Below are 19818 nucleotides of genomic sequence, written 5' to 3'. Positions count from 1 at the left end.
CAACAATACCAAACCTATGGGGCACATCAAAGGCAGTCCTGAGTGGGAGGTTCATAGTGATACAGGCCTTCCTAAAAAAAATAGAAACATCTCAAATAAACACCTGAACATTACACCTACAAGAACTCGAGGAACAACAACAAAGACAACCCAGAACAAGTACAAGAAAGGTAATAACCAAGATCAGAGAAGAATTAAGTGACATAGAGATTAAAAACACAATTGTAAGGATCAATGAATCCAGGAGCTGGCTTTTTGGAAAAAATAAACAAAATCAACAAGCCCTTAAGCAGGCTCATCAAGAAAAAAAAGAGAGAGGACCCAAATAAAAACAATCAGAAACCAAAGAGGAGAGACTACAACTGATACCATTGAAATACAAAGGATTGTAAGAAATTACTATGAAGAACTGTATGCCCCAAAATATGAAAACCTAGATGAAATGGACAAATTTCTACAAAAATATAACCCTCCAAAACTCAATGAAGAAGAAGCAGAAAGCCTGAACAGACCAGTAACACCTGATAGAATTGAAAAGTAATCAAAAACCTTCTGACACACAAAAGCCCTGGACTAGATTGTTAAACAGGACAATTCTACACAGCATTTAAGCGATAGCTAACGTCCATCCTCCTCAGATTATTCCAAAAAACTCAAGAAGATGAAAGACTCCCAAACTCATTTTATGAAGCCAACATCATCATATTCCCAAAACCAAATAAAGACATAAGAAAGAAAGAAAACTTCAGGCCAATATCGATGATGAACATAGATGCTAAAATTCTCAACAAAATATTGGCAATCCACATTCAGCAATATATTAAAAACATCATACATCATGATCAAGTGGGATTCATCCCAAGGATGCAAGGATGGTACAATATCCGCAAATCGATAAACATAATACACCACATAAACAACGTAAAAGACAAAAACCACATGATCATATCAATGGATGTGGAAAAAGCATTTGATAAGTTACAGCACCCATTTATGATAAAAACACTCAGCAAAATGGGAATAGAGGGAGCATTCCTCAACATAATAATGGCCATACATGACAGACCTACAGCCAACATCATACTCAATGGACAGAAACTTAGAGCTTTCCCACTAAGTTCCGGAACAAGACAAGGATGTCCTCTCTCACTACTCCTATTCAACATACTATTGGAAGTTCTAGCTGCAGCAATCAGACAAGAAAAACAAATAAAAGGCATCCAAATTAGAAAGGGGGTAATGAAACTGTCACTGTTTACAGATGACATGATAGTGTACATGAAAAATCCCATAGACTCCACCAAAAAACTACTCGACGTAATAAATGAATTTGACAAAACAGCTGAATACAAATTCAATACTCAGAAAAAGAAAGGCATTCCTGTGTACCAACAATAAAAAAGCAGAAACAGAAATTAGGAAAAAATCCCATTTTATATAGCAACAAGAAAAATAAAGTACCTAGGAATAAACTTAACAAAGGAGGTAAAATAACTGTACTCAGAAAACTACTCAATACTGAAGAAAGAAATTAAGGTAGACATAAACAAATGGAAACATGTACCATGCTCATGGATTGGAAGAATTAACATCATCAAAATCGCCATATTGCCCATAGTGATTTATAGATTTAATGCAATCCCTATTAAAGTACCTATGACATATTTCATGGATACAGAAAAAACATTTCAGAAATTTATATGGAACCATAAATGACCCCAAATAGCTTCAGCAATTTTGAGAAAGAAGAACAGAGCAGGAGGGATCACAATACCTGATATCAAACTGTATTACAAGGCCACTGTAATCAAAACAGCCTGGTACTGGCATAAAAACAGGCACATAGACCAATGAAACAGAACAGAGCCCAGAAGTAAACCCAAGTCTCTATGGTTAATTAATATTTCACAAAGTAGGTGGGAAGGTAAAATGGAGCAAAAATAGCCTCTTCAACAAATGGTGTTTGGAGATCTGGACAGCTACATGCAAAAAAATGAAACTCTATCACCAACTTACACCATATACAAAAATAAATGCAAGGTGGATAAAACACTTAAATATAAGTCATAACACCATAAAAGATCTAGCGGAAAACATTGGGAGGAAATTCTTAGATATTCCATGCAGCAACATCCTCACAGACATGTTCCCTAAAGCAAGGGAAATACAGGAAAGAATAAACAAATGGGACCTCATCAAAATAAAAAGCTTCTGCATGGCTAAAGAAAATAGCATTAAAATGAAAAGAGAACCAATAGTATGCGAACACATATTTGCCAATGATACCTCAGACCAGGGTCTGACCTCCAAAATATATAAAGAACCCACACAACTCCACTCCAGGAAGACAAACAATCCAATTGAGAAATGGGCAAAGGACTTAAACAGACATTTCTCCAAGGAAGTCATACAGAGGGCCCAGAGACATGTGAAAAGACACTCAGCATCACTAGCCATCAGAGAGATGCAAATTAAAACCACATCTCACATAGGTCAGAGTGGCCAACATAAACAAATGAACAAGCAAATGTTGGAGAGGATGTGGAGAAAAGGGAACCCTAGTGCATTGTTGGTGGGAATGCAGACTGGTGCAGGCACTGTGGAAAACAGTATGGAATTTCCTCAGAAAACTAAAAATGGAACTGCCCTTTGACCCAGCAATTCCGCTGCTGGGATTATACCCTAAGAACCCTGAAACACCAATCCAAAAGAACCTATGCACCCCAATGTTCATAGCAGCACCATTTACAATATCCAAGTGCTGGAAGCAACCTAAGTGCCCATCAGCAAATGAATGGATCCAACATACTATGGTACATTTACACAATGGAATTCTATGCAGCAGAGAGAAAGAAGGAGCTTATACCCTTTTCAACAGCATGGATGGAACTGGAGAGCATTATGCTAAGTGAAATAAGCCAGGTGGTAAGGGACAAATACCATTTGATCTCATGTTTAACTGGAACATAATCAACAAAAGAAAACAAACAAAATATAACCAGAGACATTGAAGTTAAGAGCAATCTAACAATAACCAGAGGGGCGTGGGGAAGGTATAGTGGGGAAAGGAATTTTCAGGAACTACTATGAAGGAAACATGGACATAATCAAGGGGGAGGGTGGAGTATGCAGAGGGAGGTGGGTTTGTCTTGGGTGGGGTAGGGGCATGAGGAGAAAATGCAGACAACTGTAATTGAACAACAATATAAATAAATAAATAAATAAATAAATAAATAAATAAATAAAAATGGAACTTCCTTTTGACCTGGCAATTCCACTGCTAGCATTAGATCCTAGGAACCCTGAAACACCAATATAAAAGAAGCTATGCACTGCAGTGGTCATAGCAGCACAACTTACAATATCCAAGTGCTGGAAGTAACCCAAGTGGCTATCAGTAAATGAATGAACAAAAAAGTATGGTACATTTATATAATCGAATTCTACCCAGCAGAATGAAAGAAGGAGCTCCTACACTTTGCAACAGAATGGATGGAAGTGGAAAGTATTATGGTAATTGAAATAAGCCAGGCAAAGAAAGACAAATACCATGTGATCTCACCATTAACAGGAACCTAACTGACTAAAGGAAAAAGCAAGCAAAGCACAGCTAAAGACACTGAAATTGAGAACAGGCTGACAGTGATCAGAAGGGTGAGGGCAGGGGATAATGGAGGAAAAGGGTGAAGGGTTTACCGAAACAATTATGAAGGACATATGGACAATAACAAGGGGGGGGGTGGAAATGAAGGAGGAAAGCGGGGAGGTCTGGGGTGGTGGGAAGGGTCAGGAGAAAAAGCAGAAAACTGTACTTGAACAACAATAAAAGAAAAATAGGAACATAGATAGAAAAAGTAGATTGATGGTTGGTAGAGGAAGGGTTGAGATGGATAGACAAAATGGTTAAAGGGAGTCAATAAGTCATGGGGATGTAATGTATAGTATGGTGTCTATAGTTTATAGTACTGTATTATATAATTAAACCTTCTCACACAAGACATACATTTTGGTAATGGATGTTAACTAGACTTATTGTGATGCTCACTTAGCAATATATACAAATAATGGAATAATGATGTACATGTGAAAATAATATAATATCATATGCCAATTATACCTCAATAAAAATAAGAGTGAAAAGATAACTTATGACACAAGAGAGGATTTTTATAGACCATGTATCTGACAAGAGCTTAACTTCAAAAATTCACAAGGTACTCTTACAATTCAATATAAAAACAAAACTAAACAAAACAAATAACCTGATTTTAAAAAATGGGTAAAAAACATGAAGAGACATTTCTACAAAGAGGACATACAAATGGCCAACCTGTATATAAAAGCTGCTGAACTCTTTTACTATCCTCAGGGACATGCAAATAAACACTACAATAAGATATCATCTCACACTTGTTAGAATGGCTTTTATCAGGAAGATAAAAGATAAGAATTGTTGGCCAGGATTTGGAGAAAAGGGAACCCTTTACATTGTAGCTGGGAATATAAATTTTTGTAGCCAATGTGGAAAATAGTACAGAGATTCATCCGAGAATTAAATATAGAAATACCATATTATCTAGCAGTCCCAATTCTGGGTATATATCCAAAGAAATTAAATGAGGACCTCAAATAGATATTTATACTCTCATGTTCACTTCAGTATTATTCATAAGAGCCAAGATATCAGAACAACCAAAGTGTCCATCAAAAGGTGAATGGATAAAGAAAATGTGGTTTATGTATACAATGGAATATTATTCATGCTTAAAAAAGAAGGAAATCCTGCTATTTGCAACATCATAGAGGACACTGGATAATACTATGCTAAGAGAAATAAGTAAAAGATAATGGAAAATACTGTATGATATCACTTGTATGTGGGATCTAAAAAAGCTGAACTCATAGTAACAGAGAGTAGAATGATAGCAGGAGCTCGAGGGTGGAAGAAATAGGGAGATGCTGCTCAAAGGGCACAAATTTTCAATTATTAAATGAATAAGTTCTGAAGACCTAATGTACAGCATTATGACTATAGTTAATAATATGGTACTTTATGCTTGAAATTTGCTAGGAGAGAAAATATCAAGTGTTTTCACCACACACACACACACACACACACACTCAAAGTGGCACTTTGTGTGGTGATGGATATGTTAATTAGCTTTATTGTGGTAATCATTTCACAATGCATACATATACTAACACATTACACTGAATACCAGTAATATATAGAGTTTTGTTTGTTAATCATAGCTCAATAAAGCTGGAAAAAATTTAACCCAGCTAAAAATAGAGGAAAGAGATTTGATCCCCCCTAAATAAAATAAGATGCAACATCAAATTCCAATTTCCAATCACTGTAATTGCTTCCCTAAAACAAATTGATTCTTCTTTTGATGTTTAAGTATTTTGCACGGTCTCTGGGTCATTATCCTGAGTAAGAGTAATCATTGTCCAAGAATTATAATTGAGAATAAGAAATATAATTTAAAAAACTCTCAAACAATTTTTCTTTTTGTGTCATTTGTTTTTCTATGCCTGTTAACTTTTAATCAAAGATCAAGTATATGTAGTCTGAAAAAAATCAAATTTCTTGACTGAATACATTGAAAATGGGGCACTCCATTGGAACTTAGATAATTTCTTGATTGAAGAGAGGAAGAAAACATCTTTGTAACACTTGGGGTTCCACTAAAAGATTCTCAGGAGAGTCTAGCAAGCCCTGATTAATTACAGATTGGTTGTATTCTTAAGGAGGGATCTGGAGAAGAGGGGTTGATTAGGGTTTTAGTACTGACATGAGGCGAGGGTGGCTCAGCAATTGGGTGTTCACAGTAATATATAAAAATAGCAAAATAGATATGGGGTGTCACTGGTAAGAAACCAGTAGCCATTCAAAGGAGATGTGATCCTTATGGCTTTTTTAAAGTGCTGCATGGCCTTAGAAGAAACAGTGTTTCCTGCTGACTTTGCAGCTGGCTTTATCTGTCTGTCCTCCCAGCCTGCTTACTGGCAGGGCTACTTATTATTCTCGGTCCAAACTGATTCACACCTGGGAGGATTTTAATTCTTTACTTCCACAATATGGAGTATGACAAAACATTCTCAGCAACCTCATGAGGGTTCTTGATAGTTGTTTTGATTAATTCAATCTAGCTCCATTGGAACTGTGAACCAACTGCTCAAGGGCAGCTCTTCCTCAATCTCTAAACCTCAGGGTTTTTTTTTTTTTCCTGTAAAATAATACAATACTATTTATCTCAGGTGATTATCATGCAAATGTCAATGAAATTTAGGATGCCAAAATGCTTTTGCAATCTATTGTGTAGTATAAAAACATGAAGTGGGATTATCATTTTTTATTGTTCTACTAGAGTTGTCCCAATTATCCTCATTTGCAGTCCCATTTGTTTATTCTTTTCTTTATTTTCCTTGCCCTAGAGAATGTTTCAGCAAAAATATTGCTGCATGGAGCATCTGAAATTTTCCTGCCTATGTTGTCCTCTAGGACTTTTATGGTGTCATGACTAATATTTAAGTCTTTTATTCATCATGAGTTTATTTTGCTGTATGGTGTAAGTTGCTGGTCTAGTTTCATTTTTTTGCTTGTAGCTGTCCAGATCTCCCAATACCAATATTGAAGAGGCTATTTTTTACTCCACTTATGCTTCTGCCCAGTTTGTCAAATATTAATTGACCATAGAGACATTGGTTTATTTCTGGGTTCTCTATCCTGTTCCATTGATCTATGTATCTGTTCTTTCTTATGCCAGTACCAGATTGTTTTGATTTCAGTGCCCTTGTAATATAGTTTGATATCAGATATTGTGATCCCTCCTACTTAGTTCTTCTTTCTCAGGATTCCTGAAGCTACCTGGGGTCATTTTTGGTTATATATACATTTTAAAAATATTTGTTCTAAATCTGTGAAGTGTGTCATTGGTATTTTAATAAGGATTGTGTTGACTACTTTGGGCAGTATGGACATTTTAATGATGTTGATCCTTCCAATCCTTGGGCATGGTATATGTTTCCATTTGTTTATATCTGACTCAATTTCTTTCTTCAGTGTTCTGTAGTTTTCTGTGTATAGGTCTTTTACAACCATGGTTATGTTTATTCCTAGGTATTTTATTTTTCTTGTTGCTACAATAAATGGGATATTTTCCAAGTTTCCATTTCTGATATTTCATTTTTGGTGTACAAAAATGACTGATTGCTGAATATTGACTTTTTATCATGCTATTTTGCCAAATTCACTTTTTAAGTTGAATAATACTTTGGTGGGGACTATAGTTTTATTTTTTTTACACTATTATTTCATCTGAGAATGACAGTTTTACTGACTCCTTTCCAATTTGGATGCCTTTTATTTCTTCTTGTCTGATCAGTGTGGCTAGAACTTCCAGTGCTATGTTGAATAAAAGTGGTGCAAGTAGACATGCTTATTCTGTTCCTAATCTTAGAGGGCAAGATTTTAGTTTCTGCCTGTTAAGTATGGTATTGTCAGTAGGTTTCTTGTATATGGCCTTTATTATGTTGAGGTATGTACTCTCTATTCCCACTTTGCTGAGTGTTTTTATTGTAAATGGATGCTGTACTTTATCAAATGCTTTCACAGCATCAATTGATATGATCATGGGATTTTTGTCTTTCATTTTGTTTATATCATGTATTATGTTTGTTAATTTGGTAATAATATGCCATCCTTGCCTCCCTGGGATGAATCACATAATATGATATTTTTAATGTATTGCTGGATCCAGGTTGCCACTATTTTGTAGAGGATTTTAGCACTCATGTTCATCAGCAATATCAGCCTGTGGTGTTCTTTCTTTTTCATGTATTTTCCTGATTTTAGAACTAAGATAATACTTTCCTCAGGAAAAGAGCTTGGCAGTCTTCACTCTTCTTGATGTTTTTGGCATAGTTTGCGAAGGGCAGGGGTTAGTTTCCTTAAAAGTTTGGTAAAATTCACCTGTGAAGACGTTCAGTCCAGGGCTTTTGTGTGCTGAAACTTTTTTGATTAGTGCTTCAATTTCACTAATTGTTTTTGGTCTTCAGGCTTTCTTCTTCTTGATTCAATTTTGGAAGATTATATGTTTCTAGACATTTGTCCATGTCACCCAGTTTGACAACTTTCTTGGCATATAGTTCTTTGTAGTAATTTTTTTACAATCCTTTGTATTTCTATGGTATCTGTTGTAATTTCCTTTTTTTGTTTCTGATTTTATTTATTTGAATCCTCTATATATTTCCTTGGTGAGTCTTAAAGATTTTTCAATTTTGTTTATCTTTTCAAAGAACCAGCCCCCAGATTCACTGTTCCTTTGAATTGTTCTTTTAGTTTCTATGTCATTGAATTCTGCTCTGATCTTGATTATTTCTTTCCTTCTACATTTTCTGGGCTTTGTTTGTTGTTCCTCCATGTCTTGTAGATGTAGGGTTAAGTTGTGTATTTGAGATTTTCTATCTTTTTTAGATGTGCCTGTATCGCTATGAACTTCCCTGTCAGGACTGCCTTTACTGCATCGCATAGGTTTTGTGTTGTTGTGTGTTTATTTTCATTGTTTCTGGAAACTCTTTGATTTCTCCCTTGATCTCATTGTTAACCAATTCATTGTTTAATAGTGTGTTATTCAGTCCACATGAATTTGAATGTTTTGGGGTTTTTTCCTTGAGATCAGTTTCTAGTTTCAAACAATTGTGATCAAAGAAGATGCTTGATATGATTTCAATTTTCTTGAGTTTGTTGAGGCTTGTTTTGTGACCTACCATGTGGTCTATCTTTGAGAATGTTCCATGTGCATTTGAAAAGAATGTATATATTTCTTGTTTGGCATGAAATGTCCTGTATATATCAATTAAGTCCTTTTGTCCAGAGTGTTGTTCAATGCCACAATATCCTTGTTGATTCTTTGCTTGGATGATCTATCCAATATTTTTTTTTCTGGTCAAATATTTTCATAGCTTATTTCTGCTGATTTTTTTTTTTTTTTTTTTTTGGTAAAACTATCTCAAGACACTTTACGATTTAAAAATAAAGTTGGCATTACAGGTGCTGGTCAGCCTTCCTACTTGTACCATTGCTCCTCAGCCTCTGGCATCAAGAAGGTCCAAGAGCAATGTAGCAGTATCTCTGTTGGGAACTCCCCACTCCTCAACTCTGTAGCAGTTGGGAGTAGAACATTCACTGGCTGGAGAGACCCAGACCCCTCTGTTCTACCCTCAGCTTTCTCTTCTTGGGCACTGAGTGTAGTAGAAGTTAGGTCAGCTGCTACCCCAAGCCAGCTTCATCTTCTGATTGTGGGTCAGAGAACTGCCTCTTGGACACTGTGAGGAGTACAGTTTTGCCACTCAGGTATACCTTGTTGTGGCATTTAGGTAGCCAGGGTCCAAGCTACAGGCCTGAGGTCCTTGACTCACTGCCATGTAGACCATTATGTAACCTGTCATAAAGGTATCAAAACCAGGCCGATGCAATCCATCCACAGGCACTGGGTTAATACTGACTAGACTCCCTGTGCTTCTAAGGTAGCCATGTCAGTTCTTTCAGACCTTGTTGCTTTAAGTTCCACCTCTAGGTCATTTTTGTGATCTTGCTGAGAGCCAGGCTGCTTGCTAGTCTCATCGTCAGCCACCTTCTGCTCAATTTTCTCAGCCTTGAGACTTTCCCCACAGACCTGCTTCATGGGAGGGCCATCCTCAGTTTCCCCAGAGGTCTGTTTCCCAGGGATGCCCAACAAAGCCCTCCGCCATTTTTCCTTATGTCGTCGCAGTCGCCACTTGTCCTCCATGGCAGCTTCATCAGTGTCAATGATAATGTCAATATCATGGGACTGAGGACACTGTGATCCCAGGGGCCACCAGCCATAGGCCGAGAATTTATCACAGACACTGGTGGAATGAGGATGGTGGGTTGCAGGGGGCATACAGCAACAATAGTCTATGTGGGCCCTCATGCTAGAAGGATAGCTGCAGAACTCCAGGATAAGGTGTGGGCTGCCAGCTAACCGCTGATTCCCAATGTCCCGTTCACATTTTCTGAAGGCATATTCTAGGTAGCAGGCCACAAAGCAGGCATGAAACTCAGCAGCATATTTGGTGTCATAAATGCCAGCTGGGAACATTTCACACAGGTCAGCATTGAAGGTAGCTAAGCTCTCAAGTAGATATGCATAGAAATTCTGGTACAGGAACACTAAGTCTATGAGACCATTGTGCAGTATCAGGGGCTGGTGGGCCTGGATTAGCTCCAGGAACAGTGTCCTAACTGACCTGCTCTGGCTCTCATCATCCTTGTCATTGTCCTTGTGGTATGGCATACCCTGGGCATACTGCCAGTTGAAGTTGAAGGCATGCTGTACCAGAAACTGCAGAGATTTTGGTTCTATTACATACTCTTCCATGCACAGTAGGGTCAGATTGAACACCTGGGTCAGGTATGAGTGTTCACACTTGTCTAGCTGCTACTCGAAGCAGGCGAGGCCCAGGGAGAGGATAGAATGGGCCCTGGCAGCATGACACATGGCCTCGTTATGTTTCTCAATGCACTGGTTCAGCAAAATCTTCCTGTTCCCCAGACCACTCAGTTCCATGTCCACAACCCCAAGGCTAGCTGTCTTTATGGCCAACAGGAGGGATGGCCATATCTCTTTAAAGTTGTCACTTTGCACATGAACCTGGACTACTAGCTCCTCTCCAGATTTTGAGCTTTTGATGACACCACTGTCAGAGACCACTGGAGCTGAGGTTACACCATCATCACTGCTGGCAGCCATGACACCACACGTCCCTCTCCTGAGTAATCTGTGGGTGAGCAGCACTTCTGCTTTGTCTCCTGGCACAATTTACTCAGGGGGTAGGGTGGGTGCAGACCCTCGCTTCTGGAAGTAGCTGGAGGGTTGGAGCTCGGTTCAGACCTCCTGGGTCTGGTGCTGAGAAGGGGGTTTGCAACATTCTGATCTATCCATTGTTGACAGTAGGGTGTTAAAATTCCCTACAGTGAGTTTGTTCTTGTCAATATCTTTCTTGAAATCCTTCAAGATTTCTCATATGTATTTTGGTGTTCCTATGTTGGGTATATATATGTTTACAAGGGTTATATCTTCTTGAAGAATTCTTCCCTTAAGTAATATATAGTGTTGTTTTTTTGTCTTGTTTTATGGCCTTTGTTCTGAAATCTATTTCTTCTGATATAAGTATTGCTACTCTAGCTTTTCTTTTTTGGTCCATTTGCTTGGAATATTTATTTCCATCCCTTAACTTTCCATCTGTGTACATATTTTGTTATGATGTGAGTATCTTATACGCAGCATATGTGTGGGTCATGTTTTCTTACCCATTCAGCTACCTTATGTTTTTTGACTGGAACATTTAATCAATTTACATTTAATGTTATTATTGACATGTACTAATTCATTGTCTTTTTTTTTTTCCTTTGTACCTGTGTTCCTCTCTCCCTCTCTTTTCCTTTATCTTCTTAAAGTCATCCCTTTAACATCTCTTGCATTGCTGGTTTTGTGGAGATGTGTTTTCTTAGCCTTTTTTTTGTCTGGGAATCTCCTTATTTCACCTTCCATTTTAAATCAGAATCTGCTGAGTAGAGTAATCTTGGTTGTGCGCCTTTGCTTGTCATTACTTGGACAATATCTTGCCTTTCCTTTGTAGCTTACAATGCTTCTGTTGAGTGAGGCTATCACCTGATAGCCTTATCTGGGCTCCATTGTATGTTATTTCCTGTTTCTCTCTTGCTGCCTTTAAGATTATCTCTTTGTCTTTAAATTTTGCTATTTTTATTATGATATGTCTTGGAGTGACCCTCTATGGGTTCATTTTGATTGGGACCCTCTGTACTTCCTGAGCTTGCATGACTTTTTCTCTGATCAAGTTAAGGAAATTTTCTGTCATTATTTTTTCCAACAGGTTTTCTATGCCTTGCTCCCCTTCTTCTCCTTCAGGTAATCCTATGATATGGGTATTATCACATTTCAGGTTGTGTTGCAACTCCCTTAAACCTTCTTCATCATTTTTAGTCTTTTTTCATTTTGTTGCTCTGTCTGGGAATTTTCTTCTATCTTGTCCTCCAGCTCACTGATTCGATCCCCTGCTTCAACTAGCCTGCTTTTAATTCCTCCTACCGTGTTCTTCAATTCACAAATTGTATTCTTCATTTCCTTCTGGCTTATATTTATAGTTTCTATATCCTTTTTCACGCTGATGTAGTTGCAGTAAGTTCCTTGTAGTTTCCCTGTAGTTCTTTGTGATTGTCAGTTGGCTCATTGGGCTTCCTTATAACCATTTTTTTTTTTTAAACTCAGGGTCTGATAGCTTCCTTGCCTCTGTATCATTTAGTACTCTTTATGGGGATCCTTCATTTCCCATTTATTGGGTGTTATTTCTTTTTCTTTCCATTTTAGGTACTCTTTTTATTTGTTTCTGTTGATTAGTTTTATCTACTTTCACTTCTTGTCTTCGTGGTGTGACATTCTATGTTAGGAGACCTGTGGGGCTTAGTGGTACTGTCTCCTTGATCTCCAGAACTTGATGCTCTTGGTATTCCCTTTATACCATTTATGTTGGCAATCTGGTTGTAATTTGCATTTTGTAATTGCATTGTTGGGTCATTCTTTGGTGAGTCTTTCCCCCTAGTGGCTGACTGAGAGTCACTCCACCCACCACATCTTGTATGTTGGTGTTCAGGTACTGGCTGAATAAAAGCAATCAGCCTAGGAGACAAACTCACACCCACAAGCATAACCCTCACCCACTATCACATTATCAATGGCAAATGAGCCAGTATTAATAAAGGTTTAAAAATATTAAAACGATTATAAGAAATGAGAAATAAATGTGAAATAACTAACTGAAAGAAAAATAATTTTGAAAGGGTAGTGGGAGGAGCAATAACAGAAGTATGGTATTGGTGCAAGGCAAAGAGGGAAAGAAAAATTTACATCATAAATAAAAAGGGGAATGAAGAAGGCAAAATGGAGGAAAAAAGAAAACTGTTTAGTAATTAAGGTTTAAACAGAAAATAAAAAATATATATATAATGAGTCTTGGCTGGTGTGGCTCAGTGGATCATGTACTGGCTTGTGAATCAAAGGGTGTGTTTGGTAGGGCACATGCCTGAGTTGTAGACCAGGTTCCCAATGGAAGGTGCCCAAGAGGCAACCACACATTGATGTTTCTCTCCCTCTCTCCCTCCCTTCCCTTCTCTAAAAATAATAAATAAAAAAATCTTTAGAAAATATAATGAGGGAAAGAAAAATGAAAAAGATAAATAAATAAAAAATGGGAACTATATTGGAGAAATAGATACACCACAACACTATCAACAACAAATGAGCTAATATTAATATTGGTGGGATGGGAATAAGAAGGAAAAAAGAAAGAAAAACTTAAGAGCTGTGTAGAGGAAAGGGAAGTGATTATGAGATGATAGAGTGAGAAGGAATACTAAGAGTGAGGGACAAAAACTGGGCTAAGACAGGGAAAAATAAAATTTGAAATGAAAAAAGAAAAGCAGGCAGGAGGAAAACAGAATGAAGTAGGAGAGAGGAACTGTAAAACTTGAGATTTGAAATAACAAAATAGTGAAGATCTAGAGGTAGAATTGAAGAACTGCAACAACAACCACCATATCCACAAGCATTGATCAAAGATTGATAAAGGTGGGGAGAGAACACGGGTATTTTAAGAGCGAGAGAAAGAATGAGATGACCAATGACAAGAAAAATGGTTTTGAGAGGCTAGATAGTGGGAGAAACAGTAAGAGTGTGGAATGGAAACAACTTGTAGAAGGAGAGAAACAAAAATGTAAAATGAAAATAAAAGGAGGAGAGAAAAAAATATAATGGGGTAAGAGAAGGGAGAAGAAAAATATGAGGTTTTAAATAAACTATAATATAAAATCTAGTGACAATATGTACAAACTTGAAGTATAAGAAATGAATGTTAAAAAAGGTATGCAGGAGAGAAATATCACAAATCATGAAGAAGACTGAGGTGTAATTCATCTTGGTAGCACCTAGTATTTGCCACTGTTTTTTTCTTTTTGCATCTGCTTCTGGTGATGTCAGATGGTGTCCCAGTCTGGACTTAGGCAGCCTGTTTGAGACTACTAGGGATCCACAGTCTATGGCTGACTTCTTATGTTGTTAATCTAGTCATTCTGTAATCAGCAGTCAGGCTTAAGCACCACGGGTGGGACAGAATAATTTCTGTTGGTGGGGCTCTTGCTTCCCCTCAGACTGATGCCACTTGGAGGGGAATGGTTGACTATAGCATGATGGCTCCTGCAGTGTGGGAGTGACTCCACATCAGTATCCTGGTGTCTGTCACCTCAGTTCACTCCCCAAAGCCACCATCTCCAGTCTCTCTTCAAGTGTCTCTAGTCAACTCTGCCCTCCCCCTTTGCTGGAACCCAGGTTAAGTGGCTGCAAATGAAATTTCATGCACTGGCCCTTTAAAAGACTTTCTGTGACTCTAGCTTTCTGTCCCTGGCAGAGAGAAACCCTGCCACTTTTCACAGCTGGATGTTTTCTGCATTCTTTTCAGGCCCTGGTGCTATAGGCTAGGGTGCCCAGCTTGGGGTTTAGAACACACATATTTCAGGGGACCCCCACGGATGCTAAAGTAGTCCTCCAGCACTTCAGCTACTGTCTGTGTGATACCAGCTAGCCCCCTTGAGTGTCCTCTGCATTTTGTACCAATCACATTGTATTGAAACTCTTTCTTCTCTCCATGGCCATAAGACCTCACTCCAGATAATGCTCACTTGTTTATTCCAGATGACTCCCCTACAATTTAGTTGTAATTCCAGATTGGTCCAGGGAGGAGGTTAGTGTAGCTTTCACTTACTCCTCCACTATTCTGGATTCCTGGAATTATTTTTACTCACTAATTATAGTTTCCAATCTAGAGCAGCTTACAATATAAGATACCATATTTGAGTTGGGAATCTAGAGTCTGTTCATTAAGTAAAGAGAAATAAGAAGTGTTTCTTAGATAGGTTTTGAATATGTTTTATGCATAGGTCAAGGCTAAGACCCACTGTGGAAGTGAAACTGTGAATAATAGAGTCACCTCTCTTCCAAAAATCATCTTTCATAGAAGTGGCAGTTAGCACTGTCCCTGGGTAAAACTAAGCTTCTCTGAAGTTTACTTTTCCACTAAGGATTTCTTGTGACTAACAAAATCTACATTCACATATAACTATGACGATATTTGAAATATTTAAATCAAAAGCAAAATGATCAGTGTTTGTTCTTCCAGCCAGATGAGTTGAGTGGGGAAAAAAAGAGGACAGTGTGGGTGTATGTGTGTGCATTAGCACATTTTTGGGAAGGCCAGAGCAGGTGAGTGGCAGGAAGTTGCCAAAACACAGCCCATCATTTTATGTGAGTCTGCCTGGGACTTCAGTAGTCTCCTTTACACTTTGGGAGCAAGCTACATGTTTACAGCTCCATATTTTTTAAATGGTTAGTTATTAATAGGTTATTTGGAGTCTTAAGGTTGATTTACCTTATTTCAAAACTACAATATTTTTGTACCTGTATCATAATACCTCCTTTGTGAAGAGCATTTCTTTCAGTCTAGGAGAGGATAAGGTAAAGAGAGGGAAACAGAAAGCCACAAAATGGTGGAGTTGAAATGAAGACACCAAAACTAAAAATAAAGCTCACAATCAACTTGTAGCCTTTCGGGAATTGAGAGTAAATGAAATTATTTGCATTTTAAGAAGATCATCTGAAAAAACTTAAGATAAATAGAATGTGCTTTTTAGGTCAAGAATTATAAAAGATTTATTAAACTGTTCTGTGGTTTGCTTGAGAAAAAAACATTAAATATTGATAGGGAGATTTGTAAAGTGAGATTTATAATCTAAAAGTTACTCCCCATTGGGGCAAAGAAATTGCATTTAAAGTCATGTTGTCTCCTTCCACAGTCAAATGCAATTCTCAGCCCTGCAGGAAAACATGAAGGCTATTATTTCTTGTTTAATAGAACTGGTTCAATCTCTCTGGCATTTTTATTAGCACTGTGAACTACTCACTAGCTAAATATACATATGTTTTTAATCACCAAGACTCCAGTAAGATCAATTAAGAGGAGGTTCTGTAAAGGTGTAGGACTGGTTTGTCCTTCCTATAGTACTTACAACCAAGGAGTATCATTTTTGTGAACTCTTTTATACCACTTTGCAAACCATTGCCATTAAGTTTTAACAGAGGGTCAGAAATTAGGAAGTTCTTGTTTAATGATGGCTTCTACTATGTATCCTCCAAATAACTGAGCTCTCTAAATATACTTGGTAGAGCTTGTAAAGAGCAGCTTGTTGTAATGACTTAAAAATTGTAGATAAAATAATAAATTCAATTTAAAAACCAATAAAATAATAAAAATAATTTTTAAATTAAAAACTGCCAAACTTGCACAATCCCTTAACATCTCTACAAATGATGTCTTCAAATGTCAGTGGAAAGGCTGTGATGCTGTTGTGTGGGATATTCTGGTAGTTGTGAGTGGCATTTGGGTTCATATTTCCTTAGGGCTCAGTGACTTAAGAGGGCTATGCTAATGTACACCTAAAAGGTCCTTTTAATGTTAATTAGGTACCCAAATTGTGCAGTTCTAAATGGATGGGTAGGTGTCATTCCTTACTACAAGGACAAAACAAGGGTTTCTCTAATAACAGTTGACTCAGCTTATGTGAGCAGGACACTGTGGGGGAACTCTTCAGAGTTCAATCTGAAGTTCTTTCTTAGGGGTCATGTAAAAATGAATCTTTCTCTGAGGTCCACATCTATAGTGTCCCCCAAACTGCAAACAAAACAAACGTCCATCAACAAGTTAATGGATAGCCAAGCTGTCTATATCCAGATATTGGGATACTACTCAGCAATAAACAAGAACGAACTACTGATACATATACCAAGATAGATGAAATCTTAAAATGATAGTGTTAAGTGAAATAATGCAGACAAAAATGAATACTACCTGTATGACTTCATTTATATAAATGTCTAAAGGTGTAAATTGATTTATAGTGACAGAAATATCAGTGTTGTGAAAGAAGGGCAGGTAGGAGGGATTACAACGGGGCACCAGGATACCTGTGGGTAAGTGATACATTCTTTGTCTTGGTTATGATGATGGTTTCACAGGTGTATACATATATCAGTCAGCACTTACAGACTGTACACATTAAATTGTATGCTGTTTAATGTATGTGAATTATACCCCAATAAAGCTGTTTATTTGACAAGTTTAGTCAGTCATCTACAGAAAAAAATGAGATAACCATCTTAAGCTGATATAACTACTACCTTTCATCAGGAAAGATACCTATGAGCTTTTTGGTAGTCGAAATTTTGCTGCCAAGTATCATTGTACCTACCACTTTCCCTTTGTGTACCTATTTCTTTCTCTGAAAAATGAATATGAACCTCAAAATCTTTTACAGTCGAGTACATTGAAAATATTTATAAACATGTATATTCTACAAGATTTAAAAGAAATTCAGTTGTATTAATTTTATAAGCCTTAACATTAAATTAGTAATAAAAGGTTACTAATTTGGAAACCAAGTTTAAATGAGAATTAATAGATAATAACTATTTGTAAATACTATATTGATTTTTTTTCTGAACATCTGTTTCGTGCCAGGCAATAAATAAGTTTTTTCAAACAAGTTTTATTGAGGTATACTGTACATACCATAAAATGCATCCATTTAAAATGTACAATTTTCTGTTTTTTAGTGTAGTCACATATACATGCAACCATCACCACAGTCAATTTTGTAACATTTTCATTACTGTAAAAATTAGCCCCAGACTATTTAATGGGCACAGACTTTCCTTTCAGGGTGATGAAAATTTTCATAAACTACATAGTAGTGGTGCTTGTACAACATTGTGAATGTATTCAATGTCACTGAATTATAGACTTTGAACAATGTATCTTATGCTATATTGTATCCACCACACCAAAAGTAAAAATATGAACATTGGGGTGCACAGATTCTTTTGGATTGGTGTTTCAGTGTTCTTAGGGAAGTGGGTTCACCTGGGGTGGGGTGAAGGGATGGGGGAAAAGGCATACAACTGTAATTAAATAACAATAAATAAATTAAAAAAAAAATTATTTTAAATTGAACTGCAATCGTAAAAAAAAAAAAAAAAAAAAAAAAAAAAGTAAAAATATACATTTTAAGTTTTTATCCCCATCATTCCATTTGACCATCCCCAAGAAACCACTAACACACTTTCTGTCTCTATATATTTGCCTATTTTAGACATTTCATATAATAAATGGAATCATATAATAAAACAGTGATCTTTTGTCACTGTCTTTTTACTGAGAATATTTTCAAAGTTTATCCATGCCATAGTTTTTATCAATAGTCTATTAATTCTTTCATGGCTGAATAATATTCTATTGTATAAATATTTTACATTTTATTTATCTATTCATCAATTGATGGACAATTAGATTATTTCCACCTTTTATCTATTATGAAAAATGCTCCTATAAACACTTGTATACAAGTTTTTGTGAGAATGTATTTTTTCATTTATTTTGTTAATATATATAGGAGGGAAATTGTTAACAATGCTGGTGAACCATTGGAGGAACTGCCAGATTGTTATCCAAATTAGGGGCATTATTTTGCTATCTAGATATGTAATATGAAAAATAGAGACATTTATTGAAGAATATACAAGATACATTGTACATAGGGCAATGACACCTCAGTCCCCTTCAAAGTAGACACATTGGGACTTCATATAGTTCTCCCAATCACCATCAGCTGCTCTACCATATTTTCCTGCTATAATTGCACTGATAGTCTGAAATCTCTTCCCTTTCAAAGGTGATTTTAGTTTTGGGAAAAGCCAGAAATCACAGGGCATCAAATCTGGGAGGTAGGGGTCTGAGTAACCTGGGTGATTTGATATTTCACCACAAAACTCTGCATGAGATGTGATGCATGAGTGGGCATGTAATCATGATGAAGCTGCCAATCACCAGTTGCCCATAGCTGTGGCCTTCTGAATGATCTGAATAGTTTCTGTGGATCTACATCAAAATTTGCATTCATGCTTAATGCAAAATTTGATGTAGATTCGTTGCTCTACTTGAGGAGTCATTTTTTAAAATTTTTATTGTTATTCAATTACAGTTACATGCCTTTTCTCCCCATCCGTCCACCCCACCCCAGCTGAACTCACCTCCTCCCCCACCTCCAACTCCCCCCCCCATTTTGTCCATGTGTACTTTATAATAGTTCCTGCAATTCCCTCTTTCCACTGTCCCCAACCCACTAACCCCTGGCCACTGCTAGACTGTTCCCAACCTCAATGTCTCTGGTTGTATTTTGTTTCCTTTATTCCTCTATTGATTATGTTCCAGTTAAGGGTGAGATCATATGGTATTTGTCCCTCACCACCTGGCTTATTTCACTTAGCATAATGCTCTCCAGTTCCATCCATGCTGTTGCAAAAGGTAGAAGCTCCTTCTTTCTCTCTGCTGCGTAGAATTCCATTGTGTAAATATACCATAGTTTTTGGATCCACTCATTTGCTGATGGGCACTTAGGTTGCTTCCAGTACTTGGCTATTGTAAATTGTGCTGCTATGAACATTGGGGTGCACAGGATCTTTTGGATTGGTGTTTCAGGGTTCTTAGGGTGTAATCCCAGCAGTGGAATTGCTGGGTCAAAGGGCAGTTCCATTTATAGTTTTCTGAGGAAATTCCATACAGTTTTCCACAGTGGCCTCACCAGTCTGCATTCCCACCAACACTGCA

General features: G+C 37.1%; 2 protein-coding genes across 2 annotated transcripts in view; both read right to left on the bottom strand.

The window, feature by feature from the left end:
* IL1RAPL2 (interleukin 1 receptor accessory protein like 2) overlaps positions 1 to 19818 on the bottom strand; it is a 1002993-nt gene that overhangs the window by 72145 nt on the left and 911030 nt on the right. The window lies entirely within an intron of this gene.
* TOE1 (target of EGR1, exonuclease) lies at positions 9271 to 10781 on the bottom strand. The gene is given in 4 exon segments (XM_053916889.1): positions 9271 to 9313; positions 9315 to 9399; positions 9402 to 9524; positions 9527 to 10781. Coding segments are annotated over 4 exon segments (1506 nt in total).

This window comes from Desmodus rotundus, chromosome X (genome assembly GCF_022682495.2).
Source record: "Desmodus rotundus isolate HL8 chromosome X, HLdesRot8A.1, whole genome shotgun sequence".
Taxonomy (NCBI): Eukaryota; Metazoa; Chordata; class Mammalia; order Chiroptera; family Phyllostomidae; genus Desmodus; species Desmodus rotundus.
Note: the sequence above shows the minus strand (reverse complement) of the source record. Positions and strands in the feature narration are given on the sequence as shown.